Source organism: Phalacrocorax aristotelis, chromosome 3 (assembly GCF_949628215.1).
Source record: "Phalacrocorax aristotelis chromosome 3, bGulAri2.1, whole genome shotgun sequence".
Lineage (NCBI taxonomy): Eukaryota > Metazoa > Chordata > Aves > Suliformes > Phalacrocoracidae > Phalacrocorax > Phalacrocorax aristotelis.
The window spans coordinates 123,918,284-123,943,027 of NC_134278.1; the positions used below are offsets into that span (position 1 = coordinate 123,918,284).

Below are 24,744 nucleotides of genomic sequence, written 5' to 3' on the forward strand. Positions count from 1 at the left end.
TGCCTTTGTTTGGTATTGCTTTATTTTCTTAAAAAATAAATAAATAAATAAAAATTCCACATTCCTTCGAAGTTTCCAAAACAACCAGAACTCTTCTTGGTTAATTTTCCTAAGGAATCCACCTTTTCTATAGAAATAAAACAATTCTAATAAGAATTACATGGACAGTTAGGTGTATGTGAAAATAAAAGCTTTAATGGAAAATGCACAGACAGCTAACCTCCATAAACAATGGTAAAGAAATCTTTTGCCATTTTGAGTTTATGAAGTCAGACTTTTATAGTCATTAATCTGTACAAATACTTGCAACTGTACCAGCCAAAAGGGGTCAAATTAATTGTCAGAGTACTACTGACCAAATCATATATCAAATATGGCACTCAAAGCATATTAAGCTTTGTTCTTACACACTGAGCATGTTCCTTATTTGAAATAAGACCTCACTGCAGTTGTACTTCATTTCTATGGACCTTTTTGTGTTGCCTAACAATTAATCGATACACACTGGAGAAATTCTGTATTACTGGACTTTCTAATTTTTTGAATAATGGGCACTCAAATGGTTTCTTGGCAAGTCCATTCATACTTCATATTGCACTGAGCGGAATACTTGTTTGCTCTCTAGGACCTCTGTCCAACCTTCTCATGCAAGTCCTGTGCTGTGCCTGTTTCTTTTCCTTGCACAGCATTCAAAATGTCACAGAGCTTTGGCATTTTCCTTCATATAGAAATAACTTGTCCCTGCTGTGTCTTTTAATGATTGACGCAGGCCTTGGCCATTTCAAGTATTCTAAACTATCTTAACCTAATCCATCCTGTATTACATAAGCCATTTGAACAATGGCTGTTACTGATTTTGATTCACACTTCCCTCAATAATGGTCTTATCACCAGCTGTAAACATTGTACTGTGCAGCTAGAACTGGTCAATACTCAGAGATACACCAAGAAAACCTGACATTCCTAACTCCCTGTACCATTAAAACATATTTAGATGTGGGACAGAGGTAGAGTTTGCAGGATTGTTAAGGGAAGACCGTATCCGTCTTTTGAAATCAGCCCAGTGACATTAGTTGCCTATGATTTTTTTAATAGCATGTAAAAAGTCAGTTCTCATGAAAAGGTAACCTTTTAGTGGATGATATCTTTTTCAATATGTCAAGAAAAGAGTACAAATACCTGGAAGGTGGAACAAGCTTCCCACTCCTAAATACATTCTTTATATCTAGTAGGGAGGGAAGAGAGAAATTTCGAGGAGTTAAAGCTTAAAAACATTGATTAGTATTATTCACAGGAACTCACTATATTTACCAGAATATCACTTTCTGTAAGACAAGTAAAAGTGTCTCACATTTACGCTTCAACCCCTTCCAGCTCACACAACTCCCAAACTAGCAGATTGAAGGCAGAGCAAAAGTAGACTGCGCACAATCGCTGCTTTACAAGATCCTTGCACTGAGGCACAGAGAACTGTAAAACTCCTTTTGGCTTACAGATGGCATTTGAAAAGGCCAAGCCAACAAAGACTTAAGCTTAAGAGGAAGGACATCTTAAGCTACTCATCATACTGTGGGAAACCATGGTATTATTCCCATCCTCCAGGTGAGCACACGCTGGTACAGAAAGAAAAAGAGATTGGAGGTATCAGTGTGGTTCACGGTTTGCATATCAGCTACGTGTCCATCACTCATATCTACAGGTTTTCAAACAAACAGCAGACTTCCAGCAATTGCTCAAAAAGAAAACACTCAGGAAAAGTAGCCTGAACTCTGACCTTCTGCATTTATGCAGACTCCTTAAGAACATTATAACTTTTTTTTTTAATCATCTGGCCTCTCTTTTTTAATGCAAAACAGAGCAACTTTTCTGCTTCGGGGGGAGGGTGGAAGTTATGCTTGTATTTGTATCGGCAACCCCCTTGCCAGCATTAGGGAGGTTACTAACAACAACCTGCATTTGGGTTCCAAGCACAAGGACACAAAACATACACCTTCCACCTCTCAAACTATTTCCACTTGCCCAATTTCCCCCTTCCAATACAGACTATTTATAAACTAAGACCCTCACTTTAATGTTGCATTTACTCTTGTTATGACAGCAAGTTAAGACATGCCCTCTGTTGTTGAAAAAGCACAAATTTTCCTCCTCATTTTTCATGGGGAAGTAACGAGGAGGAAAACCCCAGAATCTTGAAAATCACCACCCAAAAGAGAGAAGTTTCAAAAAGTCTTCAGAAACAACAACTATAAAAAAGCTGTTCGATATTCTTTGTTTTGTTCCATTTCAGATATAATTGATATTACTTAACCTCGAAGAAACACATAGATTCACTCACTAATACACCGCATTTCTTTGTCTTCATTTCTGAGAGCCCACTGGGCTTGGATCATCCACAGGAGTCTACTGAGCCAGATTTAGCCCAACAGTGCTTAAAAATACTGAGTACAAAGTAACAATACCACAATTTCAAGTGTTGAGCGTGGCAGCATAGCCAATTTCACACTGCTACGTCATATCACATTTGTCTAAAGGGCTTAAAATAAGCACTTGCATTTTCATGTGTTCTTGACTTGAAACACACAGATTTACGACTCTATTTTCAGGTTCTCATATTTGCAGCTAAATATCAGCCTAATTAAAATTCAAACAACTGCTTTGTAAATACTCCACGTGTAGTAATGAAATACATTCTGCTATAAACCCATCACAGAAAATATTTGAAATGCTGAGCACTGGAGGACTTTGCAGAATATGACACTGTGTAACCTTGTGATGACATTCAGTTACCTGGGTTAATGCAGCAAGCCTGAAGCTGCCAGGGCCGTGATTGCATTGAACAGCTATCAGTTGTAACTTTCATGAGACATAGATGTACAGCAAATAACAACTCCCACCTCGAAATATTCTGGCTTTGCTCTGTGTATCACTTTATTTATCTTTCAAGGACTTTCTTATGGTATTTTAGTACAGTTAGCATATTTGGTGAAGTCAAATAATCCATTTCCAGTCCTTAACACCTAGGCCCAAGGCTAAGAGTCCAAAGGCTTTCATACTAAATGGGAGGGGAAAAAACCCCAACCACCAAAACCCATCAACTATGCAATTGTGTGAGGGCATTGCTTTGAACAGAATGTTCAAAATGCAAACAGAGAAAGCTATCAAACAATAATAGCAACTCTCCTTTTTAATAGGAACAGTACTAAAAAGGTAGGACTCAGAAGCTAAATCACAGCAAACTGGCAGGTTTTCAGAAGCCTGCAGAATACTCAGGATTGTACAACACATATCTGACCTTCTTACATCGTGGTGCTTGTGTCACAGCTGTATCTCTGGCAAGATTTTCCAGCATAATATCTGCTTCTTTTTATATTTTAATCTTTGAATAATGACAAGCCTAAATAGTTACTGGGATTTATAGTTATAAATTAAAACTGATTTAATGGGATTTTTCAGGTGGTCTTTACTTATTTTATACAAGAAGTTGAATTCCTACATCTTTCTACTACAATTAAAAAAAAAAATTAAAAAAAATTAAAAAAAAAAAACCACCAAACAAACAAACTGCCATAAACAACCACTCACCACCAACCACTAATGAATGTGGTTTTGTAAACATTTAGGGGTTGTTTATTTGCTTTTAACAGACATTTTGATAATGAAGGAAGTTGCAAACTACACATTTGACTGGAGAAATTACAACTCATGCTTTGAGTGTTAAATTACACAAATTATACAGCTTTGGGTTAAGTTTATTGATTGGATGGCCTGTGTTACTAACATTATGGAACAAATTACTAATACTAAAAGTAAAATTAGCATTTTGAAGTTTGTCATTGGTTAATTGATAACAGACAAATATCTGCTTCAACAGAGGATACAATCTGAACAATGAGAATAATAACAGGATATGTTACGATTACACTAGTCTGTGATGCTTCGCAAGATATATCACACATTTTGTTTGCTTTTTAAAAAACTACCTGCGTTACAGATGACAGTATAAACACGCTAAACTGTGTCATCATGCCTACTAATACTGCACACAATTTTCAGCTGATATAAAGCCATATTTCTGTTGCTGCTTTACATCCATGGGATCTCATCCAGTGTCTTTCACAGTCTGAATGTTTCACATTCATTTCAAATTATTCACTTTCCATTTCAAGAAATAATTCTGTCCATTTGTGAGATTAAGTGCAAGGATCACAATCAGGTCTGACGGATATGGCTACACATCTGCATTTAGGCTCAGGATTTATACAAGATTTAAAAGCAATCAAAATTGAATCTGATATACATAAATAATAAAAATAATATTTACAATTATAGAAACTATGTATTACATAAAACTACCTACAAATGTAGCGAAACACGCTATGTTCTTATTTACATTGCTTCCATAGAGAAACATTTTACTGGGAAGGAATGATTCATGGAACAAAATCCTGTCTGATCTATGCCTACAAAGACTTCCTCTACCTATGTCAAAATTAGGTATGTAAAGTAGGGCAGGTAATGTGTAAGTATGCATAAATGTGTCACCAACTCTTCATTTATATTATTAAATTCAATGATCTTAGTGAATGTCTTCTAAATGGAGTCCTCTGAACATGAGACTACATAAGATTAAGTGTCATCTTTGCAATTAAATATGAACATTCATTTTGGCAACATGACACAAAGGCAATTAAAACGGCTGTGGAGGTGCAGCTAGAAAGCCTTTCCAAAACCCTGACAGTCTTTTTTACTTTTTTAGAAGGATGCAATGGACACATAAGCACAAAAAGAAACCACAGCAACTATCAAAAATAAAATAATTTAAAAAAAAAACCAAAACCAAACAACCAAGCAAAAAACACCTTACTATATAGCAAATTACCAGAACGATCCACTGTGAACACAAGCAGACAACACTGATTTGATCTGTCAGTGTGAATGTTCTGCTGGGCAGTGGTTCACAAGGGATCAAAAGTACATTTGTGACTGGCCCGTAGCCGAGTATTTTTCATTCTGCACCACATACCAGTATAATATTCAGGAGCTGTTAAAACATAGCTCCAGCCTGTTTGCTTTTCAACACTCCATGCATTAGTTAGGTCTAAAGAAAAATAACTTCAGCAGCAGACAGCATAATCTTTTAATGAATGGACTTCCTCATACTAGAAACCTGCTTATATATAAAAAGCAACAGTAGTCATTGAGGTAAGTGAACTATTCATAATTCTTGTTTTAATAAAAAGGATGGGTTTCCATACAAGGAATAGATTTAAAAGTATGAGAAACATTGATGAAACAAAATTATCTATAGACCATTGTCAGATAAAGTTTACGTTCATTTTTTGCTTTTTTTTCCTGACACCTATCCCTTATTTTCCTCTTTTTACTCAAGAAATTAAAATTTATGCTATAGATTTAGCAAGACCTGCTGGAGAAATAATGGGATGAGATAAGGAAACAAAGCATTTTAAATTTTGTCTGCAGCATGTCTTCTCTGGGTTGTGTTATTCTTGCTGTCACAACTTTTTGAGTGTTAAAGATTTTTGATGGTTTGATACTTGACACTCTTAGGCATTTGGAGTGTGTAACCTACCCCTAGAAAAATATCTATTTTGAGACAGATCTGCTATGAAATTGGCAGAGATTAAATGATAATTATTTTTCACTTGAGCTAATACACCTCTGTAGATGAGGTAGTCATCAATTTATCTTGTACCAACCTGATTGTTTTATACTCAGAACTGTCTCCTATTAATAAAATTACATGTAATTTAGACCTGACATCTTGTTTATCTATTTTTTTGCTCTTGAAGATATGGGATCATTTTAATGAATTTGGTGACATGTTCTGAGCAACTATCAGGAAGGTGCCATACTTCTGAACGTAGCAGATAAACTGCATTTACAGAGTAAGTGTAGCAACTAATCTCACTTGCCTTCCAAACTTAAAATAATGAAGGAAATAAAGATAGCATCAAGTGCAAAGCAGCTCTTATGCCATTATCAGTCAAAGCTAGAGAATAGTCCCTGGTAGAATTGAAAAGAACCATTACAAAGACACGTCCCTGGTTTCTCCAATAGCGATAGTGATACCACAATAGTGATATCGCTATCACTAACACAGCATCTACTCCTCCTGCACATCCTTGACGACTGCAATCCAATCCACTGGTTCAAAAAATTCATTTCAAATCAAGAATTAATTTGCTGTTCAAATACCCAGTGCCTTCTGACCCAGACTGGGGTCTGACTGCTTGGGAGGCAGCTTTACAGAAAAGGGCCGCAGGGCAGTAAGGTGGACATGAGCCCACAGTGTGCCCTGGCAGCAAAGAAGGGCAAGATCCTCCCATGCTGCACTAAAAGTTGTGTAGGCTGGAGTTATTGTTTTTCCCCTTTGCTCAGCACTTGCTAGACTCTACAGAATCATAGAGTGGTTTGGATTGGAAGCAACTTTAAAGATCACCAAGGTCCAACCCCCCTACCATGGGCAGGGACACCTTCCACTAGATCAGGTTGCTCAAAGCCTCCCACCTGGCCTAGAACACTTCCAGGGAGGAGGCATTCATAACTTCTCTGGGCAGCCTATTCCAGTGTCTCACCACCCTCACAGTAAAGAATTTCTTCCTAATATCTAATCTAAATCTACGCTTCCTCCGTTACCCCTTGTACTATCACTACACTCCCTGTTAAAGAGTCCTTCCTTATCTTTCCTGTAGGCCCTCTAAGTACTGGAAGGCCACTATAACATCTCACTGGAGCCTTCTTCTCTCTAGGCGAAACAACCCCAACTCTCAACTCAACTCTCTTCCTCTAACAATGATCAAAACAATGCAAATAATTTTCACAAACTTAGAAATGTAGCCGTACTTTGAAACTTGATTCTGTAAAATGCTATTTTATAAGATGCACTTCTCAGAAAGAGTCCCATGTCAAATTTCATAGCAAAAGATATCTCTCCATTTGCTAGAAAGAAACCAAGCTCAAGCCTAAAACCAAGCTGTACTGTAGCTCCAACCATGAGTGAAGTCCTTAGTTAAAATTCAAACACCTTACAAGATATACAGAAAAAAATAGATTTGCAGAGCTAAGATATAAAGAGGATATTTTTGCTCAGTAAAGTGATTTGACAAGCATGGATTGCTTCCAAAACAAGTGAAGAAAGTGGAATTCTGGAACAGTTTTGAAATATGAAAAAATGTGAACTGATAATGCTTATTAAAGAGTTTGCTAACTTAGCCCAACTATCATCACCCATCTTTTGTTAGCACGATGTTTTCAAAAATCTGCTGTTCTCCAATGCTGAGGGAATCCACACAACCCTCCAAAGAAACACTTGTGTTGCAAACTTGAACGGAAGAAAATAAAATTCATTAAGCAGTTTTCATAATGGGCATGCCAGTGTTACTGCTGTAATGGGATAAGTATTAATAGTCAGTAGTTGCCAAAGTATTCTATCAATGTATACATTCAATTTGACCATTATTTTTGTAGTGTGACTTATTCAGTGGTTCTGGGGCAAGAAAGTGCATGCGAATAATCTGTACTAATAAAACATCAGCTACACCACCAGAGCCACATCTTGAAGGATATTAAAGAAAAGCAGAGGCTTGTATCAGGCATTCTCAAGAAGGCAAGTCCAGGATGATAGCTGAGGTCTGTTACTTGTGTTTGGCCTATGCAATAGTAGCATTGTATGGACACAGACATTAGGAAGAGAACCATATTTATTTACTCTTATTTACAGTCAACTTTGCCTTAAGGATTTGGTAATTTTATGGCTGCCTCGGTATGTACAACTCCAAATGACTTCAAATAAGCCCATCGTAGAAACTGTCAGACCTTAAAAATTAAAACAAGGAGGAGCTGCATGGATTTGCTTTTGCTGGCCCTTTTTTCCCCAAGCTCATGCAGAATGAGTAAGACAAATATTGCTTCACAAAACATGGAGAAAAAGCAACACAGGAAACTGATATGACATTTACACTGTATTCCTTAAAGACAATAATGTTCAGGAGTTTTGTACAGTGAGAGACTGTAGATTTAATATCCAAACTTACTGAATGATGATATATTCATTAAGTGTATTTTTCTGGCCTTACAGGCTACTAGCACCGAAACCACTTGATCCCAGCACATTTTTATTGTTAAAAAGATTAACTTAAAACAGAGCGGCACAATTCATCAAGATCACTGCTATTATAATGAATCATTAATATCCTAGTGAAAAATTTATTATTATGAATAATACATTCAAAATGATGAGACAGAAAATGAAGCATTACTCCGCAATGTATCAGAGAGAATCAAAGTGATGTTATAGAACTTGGCAAGATAAAAACCATCATTTTTTGTTCTAAATCTTTCTAAATGTATTTCCAGATGCTTTACCTTTATTTTATTTCCTCATCAAACATTTATATTTTAGCTGAAGAAAAAACAAGTATGTTAAGCAACATTCATCCCTTTGCGTAAATAAAATGCCCAAGTATAACCATCACTTTGGTAACAAAACCAGTTCTGCACTCAGAAGGCACATTTTTGTCTTCAAAACATTTATTTGAGCACATGGGATTGTGAAACAAAAGCTCTCTTTCAGAACAAATATCAAAGTTAATTTTTCAGATGACTGTACCTACTGCATATACAGCAGAGTTACTGTAGGCTCAGATAACAAACTGATTAGATGAAATAATTTTGATACTTGCATTATTACTCTGCTCGGTTAGGGAAGTAGCAGGACTTAAAATAATGATCATGTCAACATAAATGTCACAGAATAAAATCTTATCACAAATAGAATAATCACTCTCTTTTCTGCGGACTTAAAAGCAGAGTAATCAAATGTGTCTTTGAGTTGCAGTACACAAAACTTGCACTTTAGGTTCCTACAACTGAGTTCAGACAACTGAAACAACAAGCACGTTACTGAGATGGACTTCTGCAGCTAACTAGTTTTAAAAAAAAGCACAGAAAGCACAGCATTAGAGTCCAGCCAAAGGGCTATGACAAAGGAACAACTAAACTTCAAAGGGAGATTAAATGTTCCTTATATTAATGATAGATTTAATTTGTCCATTCTCTTAGACAGACTTATGTATAGTACATCAAAGCAAGAAATATTATAACTATATCCTCGCTTCATACATGACACTTAAAACACTCTGCAGTACCTTAGAATTTGATGTGGATTCCAAAAAGCAAAGCCTGTTGCCAAATCCTTCTGCAGCAAGACACAATTTCTGTTGCTCCTTGTGAACAGTTGCAGTACACTGCAGAACCACTTCATCATCCTACCAAAAAACAAGCAAAAAGAGAACAGTGGTTATGCTTCTGACTCAACAAGATCTGGAGAAGCACTTCCAAAATCATTGCTAAACTCAGAAACAGTTATCCCTGAACACAGGCAGAATCAAATCTCAGCATAATTTTTATCCTCAGAATTGTGAATGTGGGAAAATAAATTATAACAACTATGTATGTGTTTCTTCTGTTTGCCTACCCTCGTAACAAAAGTCAGTATGTACGAAATGACAAACGTTATGGGACTAAATCCTTGTAGTAATATAGTCAAAAGAGATCTTGTCAACAAACCTGAAAGAACAGCAGCAGACTCTTATTTAAATCCCAGTTCTTCAAAGTAACATAATCATGAGATAGAGAATCCCTTTGCAGAAATATGGTTTATGTCAAAAAGAAGAAAACTCTGTTGTAATTAGTCTGTTTTCTAGCAAAGGTATTCTGTTTAAGAATAGAAAAAATAGTATCACCCTGTGCATTCTGCCCATTTATTTCTGAAGCAAAATCAAAGTTTCCAATGATAAATTTAACATGAATGATTATGAAGAGGTCATATTTAACACTGTAAATAAGATGAAATACAACAATAAAACTATGGGATGAAGCATGCAACTGAAAGCAGAAAAGGATGAGACTACAAAAATGCACGCATTAAGGCAGGCATGCTTATCAAAAAAAGTTGTTCTTACAGGTAGCTTTTTGCATAGGGACATTCAGAAAAGTTCATCAAATTAAATAAATGCCTGAATTTAAACTGAATTGAGTAATTTGAAGTCCCTTGTAAACATCCATCCTGAATTAAGCTGGCTTTTTATTTCATTTCATTTACTTCCCTCTAGTAATTAAGCTAAAATAAATTAAGGTGTATTTAATTCTGAAAAGAACAGGAGATTAAATAGATTTTAACCAGACACTTTAAAAATTAATTCATGTTACCTTTTTTTAATTGTCTCCTTGTAGCAAACCCTAGCCCTAAGTGTAGGTAAACCAATTTTCCTTGTACATCAGCAACAATGGCCAAGCCACATATCCCTTATAACCCACAGTCAACTGTAGGGGCAAAAAGTAGTAACTGCTTCCAGTCAGACATTAAATCCAGAAAAAGTAATGAGTCTATATGTTATATGTGCAGTTCATGACGTACAATTGTAATTAATAAAGAAAAATCTCTAAAGGCCAAAAACAAGCACCTAGAAGACCAAATATACAGAGCTAAGAGCTTTGCTGCATACTCTTTGTAGAAGTATTATCTATTAAAACCCAGAGCATTTTTTTGTGGGGGTTGCAGGGTGGGGGGGAGTGGCACAGTTGACTGGTTTGGTTTTTAAAGTGCAAAACTAGTATTTCCTAACTTTAATTACATTTGATTAAAATAAAAATTTGTTTTCAGGTTAAAAATAGTGGTGTTATTTCGCAGCTCTATAAACTCTCTCTCCTTCGTCTTTCCAGCACTTCTTCTTAAATAACCACACTAGCAGAATGGAAACTCCAGGTACCATGTCACCGTCATACATTGTGCTAGAGGTGTCTCCAAGAAAGGGTCAGTAGAAAAGATGCCAACAACGTACCTCCATGGCCAGAGGCAGACAACACAATAAGACTAGTTTCTACTTAAATGAACCACCAATTTAATTTTGTACTGCCCCATTCTCTACCATTTCACACTGTGCTTTTAAAGGAAGTCTGAAAAGTGTTCTACATAGCCCATCTCAAAAATGACTCTATGCTGACAGCAGCAAAAATATAAGTTGGTTTTGGGCAAGTCCTTGACATACTTAATTTTAGTGAATGATCTCATGCATCATATCCTTCCCTGAAAACCAATTATGCACAATCACCAAGCATACATGCATAACGTAGATGCTGACTGTTGGAGGATTAAGAACAGGAATACAGCAATTGCTAAATTTCCTGGCACACAAACTTTCTCAATTCATTTTGCAAACATTTTCTCTTCTTCTGGTGTACAGAGTACACTGCTTATTCTGTTAAATACAGAGCTCACAGATAAAGACTGATTTCTTAAAAAAAAAGCTTAATAATTAATGAAAATAAATCACCTTCACACGCCATTTTCAAAGGTTAATTCCTGGGTTGGCAGGGCATGCTCATTAAAACAACAAAGCAAATCACAACTCCGTTTTGCTACATTTTCTTTGTCTTGTGTGTAGACAGTTACAATAAATGTTCTCTCAGTTCAGGCCACAGGGTCATAGTGTTGTGGAATTGAGTGGGGAAGCAGACACTCCAGAAGGGAGAGCTGCTCTGCAGGGAGATCTGGGTAGGCTGGAAGAGTGGGCCAGCAAGGACCTTATGAAGTTCAACAAGGGCAAGTGTAAGGTCTTGCACCTGGGAAAACATAATGCGGGAGTGCAGCACAGACTGGGATCCACCTGGCTGGAGAGCAGCTCTGTGGAAAGAGACCTGGGGGTCCTGGTGGGCAGGAAGCTCAACATGAGCGAACAGTGTGCTGCTGCGGCCAAGAAGGCCAAGAGGATGCTGGGTTGCATCAAAAAGGGCATCACCAGCAGAGAGAAAGAAACCATTATCCCACTCTGCTCAGCACTTGTCAGGCCACACCTGGAGTGCTGTGTACAGTTCTGGTCCCCGCTATACAAAAAGGATGTGGACAGGCTGGAAGGGGTCCAGAGAAGGGCCACCAAGATGATCAAAGGCCTGGGAAGCTGCCATACGAGGATAGGCTGGGAGAGCTGGGTTTGTTCAGCCTTGGGAAAAGGAGGCTCAGAGGGGATCTCATCACCATGTACCAGTACTTAAGGGGTAGCTACAAAGACGACGGAGACTCCCTTTTTACACGGAGTCCCAAGTTGCTCTTGGGGAGATTCCAATTGGACACCAGAGGGAAATTTTTCACAGTGTGGACAGTTACCCACTGGAATAATATCCCAGGGAAGGGGTTGACCCAGCCACATTCAACACTTTCAAGAGTCGTCTGGACAGGGTGCTGGGCCATCTTCTCTAGGCTGGGCTCTTCCCAGAAAGGTTGGACTAGATGGTCCCTGAGGTCCCTTCCAACCTGGGATTCTGTGATTCATTGGAGAAAAATCCAATGTAAACTTTACCCTGGATTCAGTCTTCCAGAATTTACTGACTATGTGTTCAGAAGATTCCTATAGATAGGCAATTTGATCGTGTTGCAGAATTATATTAAGATACATAATTCCATTCCATTTCTTTAGAGAAGACTGGTAAGTGGGTAAGCATCTCAGCACTGTCTTTCTAAACCTTTTTTCAAATCAGCAAATGTTATCCAGTCCCTGTATCAGGAGAACTAAAAATGCATAAATTCTTTATTTGAAGTTGTACCTCCAAAGAGACCTTCACTGAAGGTCACTTTGCTCTTGTGTGAAGAAAGCTACACTGCGTATCATATTAAATGTCTATTAAAGAAAAAGGATTCTTAAATCTTGAATTAGAAGATGTTTCAAACTGGTTTGTTTTCCTCCTATTACCTTCTGAGCATTTTCACATCCATACGCTATACAGATGAGGTTTTAGATCATCATAATTTTTTCTGTCAGTCACTGTCAGATTAGAACTGATGAAAGTAATTTATGTTTCAAAGGGCTACAACTGTAGCCTTCAAAAGTTAAGCAAATACATCATTATAAATCCAGGTACACTCCTATCTACCTCTTTCCTAACTCTCCTCATCTGAGACTGAAAATTCAAGGCTAGAGGCAACACAAAGTTGCTGGTAAGAATATGAGTGTCTTTCACACTTCTCTGTCAAATGGTGAGTTACTTAATATCACACTAAACTAAACAGAGACAAAAATTAAAGAGATGGAAGAACCAACTTCAGGCACAGGTGTTTAGAGCCAAAATGTCGTCACTTGTAGGAACTTGGAATCTGAACTCTTGGACAAACTGTGTTTTAAGACATGTAGAAATAGTCATCTACACATTGTCAATATTAAGCATGTAGCCAAAAGAAGAAAAGTCTTCTGCAACACAGTTATAGATCTTTGTAACTGATCAAGGTAACACATCTGTAATAAACAATAGTGTGTGTCTGTCATGTTCAGTGAAACGAGTTTAGCGTATACTTGTTCTAATTAAAATGTGATTTAAAAAAGTAGCTGTATTCTGCCATAACTAACAGAAGTATTTGATTCCAACTTCATACTCAAAACAACCACAGCAGACGTAGATTATACAGAATATAGTATAGTCTTGAAAAAACCTCCAGCACAGGTTGGAGGAAAGGGCAACAGAACAGACCTAAAATTCCTGTAGACATTTTCACTGCCAGATATTTCCATTATTTTTGTTTTGCTGAATAATCATCCCTTTGACACACATCTGCCAGTTTCCTTCATGGAGACAAGAAAATTTGGTATTTCCATCCCAGTTTGCTATGACCATAGCAGCCTTCATTAGTAAGCCCAAAGATGCTGCTTTGTCTTCTATTTTTATAGGTTTTGGATACAGAAAAAAGGTATCAAGAGAGTAAGGACCAATAACCACACAAATTCTATGCACACAGTGGTGCTTCAGCCTATTATCAAATGCCTGAGGCAAGCAGTCACCATAACAAAAATGGAACACGGTCTCAGGTGTATCTGCACTTACTGCAAGCAAGAGTCAATCCAACTTGAAAAGCTGTCCATTTAGTTTCGATACTTTAATGGATGACGCTTCCATCCACACTTATTCATCCTTCAGTCCACAGTCTGATCTTCATAACACTCTTGGGAATGTGGAAGTACAGTTATCTCCATCCCACAAATGGGGACATAAGGAGCAAAGATGATACTGCCTACCTACAACAACAGAGCATGCCTATGGGATAGCAGAAACAGGACTTGGACTGCTGAACTAATAACCTGAGTCAGAAAGCTATTCTCCTTCCCAAGCTTCCAACTGAACTTGCTTAAGTCAATGTGCAGCCAGAGCTAATGTAACCAGCCATATATGGTGCTTTAAGACTATGACCAAGTACCATTTTGGAGTAATCCGGTAATCCTTGTGTGCCAGCCAACACACCAGTTTATAGTTTTAAAGATACCATATCTTTCAGCAAAAATACATTCTGCTTGCGTTATGTCAGGTACCTGCACTTACTTTCATCTACAGTGATTGACGTGTCTGTGAAATCCACTCGGATCTCCTAAGACTATATGAAATACATACTACCGAGACAAGAAAAAGATTAGTTTCTCATGTAAACACATGGGCATGTTATGTTCCAACATGACTGTTTTGAGTAGGTATATTTTTCCAAGACCAGCAGTTTCAAGTTATGACTGAACAAAATATATATATATACAGACACACAGAGATGTATTTCCTTGTAACAGACAGTGTTACTCTGTCCTATTAAACCCTGAAAACTGATATCTCCTGTGTGAAGTCAGTTTTGACTAATCCTTAACCTCCTCAATATGTTAATTCTACTAAAGGACTAAAACTGGCTGGCTGAATTGACACAGGTAGGCTTCATCTACAGTGCTATAACTGTTAACACCTCTTCAGTATGGACATAGCTGTGATTTTGAGGGTGGAATATTTGCATTGTGGCATTTTTCTGGAAATCTCCTAGTTGGTGGTTTCTTTGGGTTTTAAAAATATTCTTTGTAGGTTGTTTGGGTTTTTTTTTATTCTGCTCACTGTAGTACCTTAAACTTTTAATAATTACACATACTTTTAAAACTTCGGAGTTCATATGTAGTACTGGTTTAGTAGGGAGTCAAAGGATAGAACAAGATTGAATAATTACTTTATTTGCATTCTTTGAAAATGCAAAATATAATTTCTTACTGTATGTCTTCACCTGTTTTATACCCTGTGCCGTTACTACCTCCTTTTATTTTAACCATGCAAGAAAAGCACAATATCGAAGCTTCTAGTATTGCTACAATGTCTGCAGGAAAAGTTGATGATAAATAATGTAGCAATACACTACAAGTAATATACTTATTTAGAAACACTGCATGTGCTTCAGCCCAAGGTGTTTCAACTCATGTCATGACCTTGACACCTGTGTTGTGCTTCCATTTCAGGACAAAAATAGGCAATGTTTTTCAGGTATTTTCCTTAATTTTATATTTTGTACTTTATATTTTACTCCTTTGCAGAGAATACAGCAAATAAAACATGAACAGTTACTAATATTTAAATAATTTGCTGCCCTCTTCCTAATCTGACCCATTACACATAATTACCTCCCTTAAGGATGTAATGCTGACTCTGTGCTGCTTCTGCTCCGTGACAGTATACCAATTCTGAAACTGCATATGGAACAATGTCACATTTGCAAAATTAAGCACTCAAAGGTTAAAACTGATTTTATGCTTGTACATTCAAATGCAGTTCTACTGCTGTTTTATATGGCAAAAACTGCAGTTAGTGGAATGTTTCCATCAGCTTCCATATGCTATAAATCAGGATCTCAGCACAGACTTTAATAGCTCCATTTTTAATAGCTTCCTCAAACTCCACATATGCACAGTTCTGCTTCACCGCATCCCATTTACTGTTCAGCTGTACGATTGAACTGTGCAATGAGTATAGGTGGCACACATACTTTAAAAGTAGATTTACAAATAGAAATTTAGCCTATACAAACTGCTTTCTCGCAAAGAAAACCATAGAATACGTCTTGATTTACAAACTTTACTTCAACTTCCCTTTGCCTTGTTAGGATAAGCACTAGATTAAACTGGATTAAAGTGTAGAATCATAGAATCATTAAGGTTGGAAAAGACCTCTGGCATCATCAAGCCCAACTGCCAACCCAACACTACCATGTCTCCTAAACCATGCCCTCAAGTGCCACGTCTACATGTCTTTTAAATACCTCCAGGGACAGTGACCCTACCACCTCTCTGGGCAGCCTGTGCCAATGCCTGACCACTCTTTCAGTGAAGAAATTTTTCCTAATATCTAACCTAAACCTCCCCTGATGCAGCTTGAGGTCATTTCCTCTCGTCCTATCACTTGTTACTTGGGAGAAGAGACCAACCCCCACCTCGCTACAACCTCCTTTCAGGTAGTTGTAGAGAGCGATAAGGTCTCCCCTCAGCCTCCTCTTCCCCAGGCTAAAAACCCGCAGCTCCCTCAGCTGCTCCTCATAAGACTTGCTCTCTAAAATAATAATAAAGTTTGTAAGTCCTATGGGCCATTAAGTACAAGGCTTCCACAATTACTGGCAACCATATGCTAACAGGACAATAGGATCCACAAATCAATCCCTTAAAATCACCCTAGTTATCTGACCTGCCAAAAGAAAAAAAAAATCAGATGCAAGCTTTTATTTATGCTAGGCATCTGAATAACACACACCACGTGGCACGTAAGACAACTGTCAGTGCTGATGGAAGGTCCAGCTAGTTGCTCCAGAGCCTCTTTCTTTCTGTGCTTTGGAAGAAGGTAAAAAGCAACACTGCAGAAGTCAAGTAATTAATTAAGATGGTGTTTTTCCTTCCCCAAATCCCTGCTGAAAACAAACAAAAGGATTGATGCATAGGATTTATTAAATGCCATGTACATAACGTGTAAAAGCTATGATTAACAGGAATTAAATACCTTTTCAACAATCCTATGGGAGATATACCAACAAAACACATGCTCAGAGCATAGCATTACTTACTCTAACTGCTAATTCTATTCTTGACTGACCAACCAGTGTCTTCAACAAACTACCAAACTCCATTTTGAAATACCACCCTAGCAAGGAGATGACTCTAGAGCTTCAGACATCTGAACACAAAGGAAGCCTGTGACAAGAGTTAAGAAAAGGACCCAAACTTCTGATTCCTGTATCTGAGTTTCAACCGCTACTCCACTATCTTCTTGGTAGCAGATGACCATCATCATAGTTAATAGTAAAATAATATTAATGTCCTTGGCCGGCCAGAATTAGTGCCCGGACTCTCTTACTGGAGAACAACCTATAAGTAACTGAAAACAACCTTAGCACAGAGCACATCCCTTCGGTAGGGACGCAATGGAAAGACAACAGTGCTGTTTATGGTGAATCAAATGCTGATCATGAGTCAACACCAGGCAGCTGTATAGAAGCCAAAAAGCTGGGCTAGTCAGAAAAGCGCTTGTGCCTACAAGAGGGGTGATCCTTTGACCTCATGTTCAACACTGGTAAGGCTTCAGCTGAAGTGAAATGGCCATTTTGACCCTTTGTTTCAAAAGAGAAGGAACAGAGAGCAACAAGACTGATGATACCTAGATAAAAACAAGAAAGGTCCAGGAAGACTGTTGGGATGCAGTTGCTTAGACATAAGCAACAATGTCAAGTATATGATATTGTTGTCAATAAAACATGGCATAGAGGACAAGTAATACTGTTCCTCACTGCATTAAGAAAATTAGTATTAGATAGTTGGAGAAAAGTATCCTGAGGAGAGCAAAGCATTTTCACAGATCAGTTTAAAAGCTTCATCTTTATGAGACTATAAAAAGTGCTCAAGAAAACCTCTCTCAGGAGGATTTATGCATAGGTGAACTTGCCTTAGGATGAGAAGGAAGAGAGATGACTTTTCTGGTCACGCAATTCTAAACAGTCTCGACACATTTTACTGTATATGTTTTAGTTTTATCCTGTAGGAGGAGTAATTTCATAAGAATTCCACATTGCTCCAATGGAATTATCCTTTGAGACAGAAAACCCCATGCACATGGAATTCCAGAGGACCAGACTAGCTGGTAGTTCTTGATACAGTACTGCGAAGCAGGCTGCTAGTACAATAACCACGTTATCTCCTCCTCCTTCCCCAAAAAACTCTAACTTAGTCATCAAAATAATTTTGCAAGATTACAGCAAAGTTATGGCGAACTGCAGTACTAAAGACATGTGGCAGTGAAAAAAAAACCAACCCATCTTAAGTCATGTAGATTCATGTTCAGCACTTCTCAGAAAGTCTTCACTAAAGAACAATGACACACAGAGCCTGTCAGAAAGCAATCAATATGTACAAGGCAAAAAGACTTGTTACGCACCACATGAGTGATGCTATATGGCAGAGCAGAGTTTATCTAGAACTTGCACATCAACACTGAGCAGAGCCTCCCAAGCACAGTGCACATCCCAGCCTACAGGTTCCACAGCCACCAGAGGGAAACGAAGCGATCAGAAGGCAATGAACAAATCCCAGTGAGTGGCTCCAGCGCACCCAGGTAACAAGAGCACCTTCTGTGCTCAGTGAAGTGCTTCATGGAATTTGATCTGACTGAGCACTGTGGTGATATCGCAGGTGTCTGTCCCCTTCAGCTGCACTTGCTAACCACGTCCTCAAATATACTACTCACTAGTGACATCAAACATGCACCCAACACTGAAAACAGATATACTCTCTACGTATAATCTCAAAGCTTCCTCTTCCGGCTCTTTGTTTTACCCTGTCTCGGTGGAATAATGTCAAATTTGGTTTCAGCACTCAATGGCCTTGTGTACGCATGTATAGTATGCTCTTGATTGAGCTTTACTAAAAATATGTCTGCAAATGAACATATTTCCAATTGAGATGGCTCATTTGATTATTTCTCACCAATTAGCTTCTGTGGCTCTACAATCCTGAAAAATGCCAAGTTCAGCTGTCAGTGTCTAATAATAAATTTGTCTGCCTGTAACCATAGTTAGTAATGGCTAACTGCATCTGACACAGTTGACAGAGGGGTGGTAGAAAACATCTGCAATAAATTATGAATGCCAAATTAAACAGAAAACAGCTAGTGGGCTGATTTCAGCTTCTTAAGAGCCCAAGTATGTCAAATTTATATCTGATGTAATACCACTTATTTTAGGAATTTGATAAGAATTCTATTGCATAACACCCTCGCTCACTAGTTCCAGGCTATGTCTCTTCTGCAATCAAAGGTGTGATTACAGCATGGGACATATCTATGATATATTTGATCTCACTGGTGTGAATAACAGTACTAGTAAAGACAGAGGTGAGAGCATGCTAGAAAAGGTGTCCACAAGATTCTGCAGGCAAACACAAGATTATATCTGTATCTATAATCTGAGCCAGGCAACTAACAAGCCACCTCTAAACAAATGCCAAGTATAAAACCTATGGTGCTCAGTCGAAGCTAATAAATCCGGACTCTCACCTGTATCTGAAAATTCTGTATCTGAAAATAATCACTGAAGGGTTTTAGTTTTGCAACACTTCTCTGAGAAAGAGTTCATTAATCTCAGCTGGAGAACAGAGGCAGATGTTAAAGCAAATAATTTGTTCAAGGTCACACAATACTTAGGCTCAAACCGAACACATTCCTTTTTGTGTATTCCTCCTAACAGGTTCCACAGAGCAAGAAGGCTCTGACAACGTGCCTTTCTTGTGGACTAGGCCTCCTCACTCCAACTCAGACTGTGAAAGCCTCCCCTCTGCACTGTCCCTTTCATGCACGAATACATGAGAAAGTTCACCAGCCTTCAGTCTTGTATCTTGCCAGCAGACTCAGGAGGCTAAGTCAGTAATGTGACCATCTGCCTGAGTTTGCACATTCAAGCCTAGATCACTTTCTCTTCCCTTAATCTATTTTCAACATTATTTCTTGAACCATTCCACTTCAGTGCTCTGCCAGACTGATATTTCACAGCTGCCTGATCAATCATGCAACCTTCCCTCTCATTCCCAAAGATTTACCTGCCGCTGTGTTGTGTTCTTTTTTTTATTATTTTTGGAGCAAGTTTAAAGATTCATTCTAATCTTCGTCTGTTTCAGCCACATAATGCTGTGTCAATGTATTTCTTCCCTGCTTTCATTTTGAAGCTGCTCTAACTTATGAGATTCACCCTTTCACTTCACACATTTCCCATGTGATGCTTTCTTGTCACCAGAAGTCTACCACATTTCTGAATTCCTCTTTCTTAGACTTATTCTATTTTGAAAAATTCTTTCAGACTGCTGTTCACAACTTCTCTTTGGAGCATCTTTGTTTTACGATCTGTTCTATTCTACAGACCATTAATGAAATTAAGATGAGATGTGGTATCTTCCCATGAACAACTCCAAAAGGACTATTATTAACATTCAATTTCTACCCAGCTAAAAATGCCACAAAAGGGCCATTATACAGCTGGAGCTGTATCATATTATGAAACCCCAAGCAATCGTAACACTGAAAATCCACTTCCTAGACACCTTCAGTACATAAGCAAGCATAAAGGAGATATTCAGCCTCCTATTAAAGAGACTAGTTGTTCCTTCAAAAAAGGGACCAATGTTCAGTCTAACCCTACTGTCTCCAAACAGTGCTGCTGTTCTACATTTATCTCTTCTTAACCCACCCCAACATACCTATTTCTCAAAACATCAATGTACAAAATAAAAACTGCAGCAGTCTTAAAACACTAAACTGCAAACTTTATATTTAAACAACTACAGTACCTAGTTATCAGGAAATAATTGCATTCTATAGGGACAGTGCAGTTGAGGGGAAGAACACTAAATTGAGAGAAGTGGTGGAAGGATTTTGTTCACAGATCTCCCACCAAGCTTTTCTAATATATTAGTCAGGTTATTCCCCTATGTTTAAGCCCCTTTTCCATACTTTTTGCTGTAGTTGTTTAGACTCTTCTCCCAGTTCAGGTTTGAGATAAGTCATACCATTAATAAGTGCAGGATTACATCCATGCTGTAACAGGAAATAAATAAAAACTTATATATAGCATGAAATGTTTTCTTTGTTGGTTGGGGTTTTTTTTCCCCATTAAGAGTGAGTTTAAGCAACAGCTACATACCATGTCAGGAGAACTAATCAGTGGTCCAGCCACACAGCCTCCCAAGAAGGCATTGAAAACTTGCACATCCTAATTTTTACTCAAAAAAATAAAAGCCTCCATAAACATAGTGCTAGAAAAAAATATACAATAAGGTAAATCTGCTGGAAGTCTGCTTGGTGGCTTTACCTGCAGGGCCTTGGGAATGGGCAGCAATAAATAACAGGTCAGATACTTGGTTCAACAGGCTGCCTGTGGCCAGCAGCTGAGATACCTTTCCTCTGCTTAGCAGGAACATCATAGGTTTGAGCAGTAATTATATTTTGCAAAATCATAATATTGGAAACTTACTGCTCTTCTCTTCAACAAGTAAAGAAGATAAAAAGAAGCTCCAGGACAAATGGGGACTGAGATATTCAAAGAGCAGTGATTAGAGATTTTGGCTATTCCCAGTGATCCAAGTCAGAGCTACATACAGCAGGAGAACCCCAGGTACAGATCACCACTCTCCCCTGCATATGAAACACTTTCCATGGCTTGATTTTTTCATTTCTTATCTATCCATCTCTGAAAAAAAGCTCATGGCATTTGCCTCTGGATTTCCAGACATCTCTTGGGAAGTGAATCCTTACAGATGTATTATCTGATTTGTTCAGGCCTGAGAAAAGGAGGCTCAGAGGGGATCTCATCACCGTGTACCAGTACTTAAGGGGTAGCTACAAAGAAGATGGAGACTCCCTTTTTACAAGGAGTCACATGGAGAGGACAAGGGGGAATGGACACAAGTTGCTCTTGGAGAGATTCCGATTGGACACCAGAGGGAAATTTTTCACAGTAGGACAGTCACCATTGGAATAATCTCCCCAGGGAAGGGGTTGACCCGGCCACATTCAACACTTTCAAGAGTCGTCTGGACAGGGTGCTGGGCCATCTTCTCTAGGCTATGCTCCTCCTAGAAAGGTTGGACTAGATGATCCCTGAGGACCCTTCCAACCTGGGATTCTGTGATTTTGTGGTTCTGTGTTATTCCCTAACTTTTCTAACCCCACCGCTCCAATGATGATCTGTTCTTCCTATCTCACAAAACACTTCACACTCTTTTTATTCTTCTTCCCCTTCCAGTCTTTCTCCCATTGACCATATCTCCTGCTTTCAACTCTCCATTCCCCACCCTACAATCCTTTGTTCACATCTTGCCTTCCAGCCCTGACACTGTTACCAGTATACCCAGACAGGTCCAGCTGCCACCTCTTCCTCTGCCCTCCTCTCACACCCACTACCTGCTCTCAGGTCTCCTCCCTGGCCACTGGAATAATCCTTGAAAAGGCCTCAGCATGACATATTAGTTGTCTTCCCCTTTCCCCTCTGTTTAGTGAGCACAAGTACTTCCTTGAGGGATGCTGCCAGCTCCACATTCATGAGACCTTTCAGCCTTTCTCCTAGAGAGCACTACAGGAGCCGTGGTGTCCCCAGAGCAGGCAAGGGGATGCAAGCCACAGCAAGCATCCTCGAGAGCCACAGACGACCAAGGGCAGGAATTCCCCCCTTTCACTAGCTCATCTGCTTCTGCCCCCACCTTGTGCCAACCAGGATTGAGCTCAGTACCTAAAAATGGGTAAAGGGAACAGTACTTCAAGAAACTGAGCATTCAGGCTGAACAGCTGCAATGGAGCAGTTGGGACTAACAGTCTTTACAGAGAAAAAATTTAGACACGCTTCCTCAGTTTAAAAAGCCTCTCCGATCTTTCCTCTATCTCAGTTCTAATGATGCAAATACTTGGCCACACCGAGAAGTGGGAAGAAAGGAAGGGAGGCTTGGTAGCCCCTTCCACATACCCAGGGATGTCAGGGAAACAGACATTTGATGATTTTTGCGAGGGTATCTTCAAAAACCCTACAGCGTTCAAGGAAGAAAGAGAAAGCAAAGAAAAAGAAAGATCAAGGGTCCTTTCCCATTAAGCTGCAGTACCAGACTTTGGTGTACTAACACCACAAGAAAGTCAAAATACCAAACAGAAGATTAAAAGTGGCCTGATCTCGACCACATTTAAGAATGAATCATTATACCTAGCACGTTGCCATTTATAGGTATACTGTGTGACAAATAAAATATACTTTTATTTTTGGGGAGGGTGTCCTACCTATACTACCAGCTGCCAGTCAGGGCGGCAGCACTGGGATAGCCAAGGATGTTAAGCCTCAACTAATCCTAGGAAGATTAAGAGCATCTTTTCTTTTGTTGCCAGACATTTTCAGTCCTAGTAATAGGACTCAGCTTTACAAGAAAAGTGTTATGAGGAAAACATTCCTCAAGCAAGGAACCGCAGATTGCACTGGCAATTATTCTTCACCCAGGTTTAGAATCACAGCAGTTAAGCCATGTATGTTCTACAACTTTAATCAAGTCACAGTATGACAAACGACACTATTAGAGTCCTTTTTTAAGTGAATCCTGCTTCATGAGAACGATGTTCTAGACGATAGTAATTGTGCATTTTATTTAACTTGCCAGCTGTAATTTTACCTCACTTTCATTATAAAAGAAAACTTGAAAAATACTATTTTTAAAAATATATATATTTCAAACCATTGTTATGTAATCCTTATAATTGCCCTGATATGTCCTAGGAAAAGTATAATGCCATTAACTAACAAATCTTAATTTCATTTGACACATCACAAGACATACCACAATCACAGGGCTTACTTTGCAACAGCTGCCTCCCAGAAGCACTGCCTAACTAACCATGTGTCATTTACTTTGTATAGTTTAAAAAAAAGAACATGTATAGAGTGTGTAAAGTGACAGAAGTCTTTCCCAAATGTAATAGATGCATCTAGGCAAGGTGCTACAATAATCCCAAAATATTTTGCCAGGAGTCAAGTGCTCTAGCTGGCCCCTGGGCTTGCTGTTTCTGAAACTAACAGGTTACTTCTTGGCACCTCCTAAAACGCTGTTGAATGGGGGATGGGGCGGGGAAGAAGAAATCTGTGGCATCCTGGAATACAGACACATCTCAAAACAAGCATCAGTACACTGAACATCACAACACCTCTACGGTACTTATCCTGACTGCATTATTTCCTCCTCAAACAGAACATAAAAAACACTGAATTTTGTATTTTCACTGAAGCTGCCATGCAGGGTCTCACAACAGTCAGATTTGTGCTGCAGAATTTAGGTCCAGGTCGTCAAGCATCCACAAATACATGGGTTTTAGTGAGAACAGGATTTTCCCTTGTACTTTGCCAAGTGCTGCAGCTTGCTGCTACTCAATCAGTACTTGACAATGTCAAAGAATGCCTCCTCCAGAGAAAAATATACCATAAATTTTGTAGCAATTGTCTTGTCATTCCATTTGCATTCTTTTTCATAGACTGAAAAATATTATTAGTATAAAAAGACTGAAATATTCAGCACAATAACAGTATATGTTGGATTGACAAATTCTACCTAAGAAGTCAAAGCACACCACAGTAGAAGATTTGGTTATCAAAGACACTGTGCAGGTATTAACAGAACAGTAAGTAGAACCCAATGCATTCTGTGCTAAGCCTGTCATCTGAAATAATAAAAATATATGGGTTCCTAAAAGAATTTCTCTTTACCCCAGCTTGCAGGGCAGTCTTCATTTTTAATAATTTATCTCGAGTCCTCCATAGCTTTACTGCGGAGCTGAACAGTTCATGGAAAAGCTGTGAGATTCAGCTAGGAGACTGCATATTGCAGCAACTGCTAA

At 38.5% G+C, this 24,744-nt stretch overlaps 1 protein-coding gene across 1 annotated transcript in view; it reads right to left on the reverse strand.

Moving 5' to 3' along the window:
• RYR2 (ryanodine receptor 2) overlaps nt 1–24,744 on the reverse strand; it is a 434,064-nt gene that overhangs the window by 321,335 nt on the left and 87,985 nt on the right. The window contains exon 2 of the mRNA XM_075089806.1: nt 9,168–9,287. Coding sequence (XP_074945907.1) covers nt 9,168–9,287 — 120 coding nt within the window. The remainder of the gene's footprint in view (nt 1–9,167; nt 9,288–24,744) is intronic.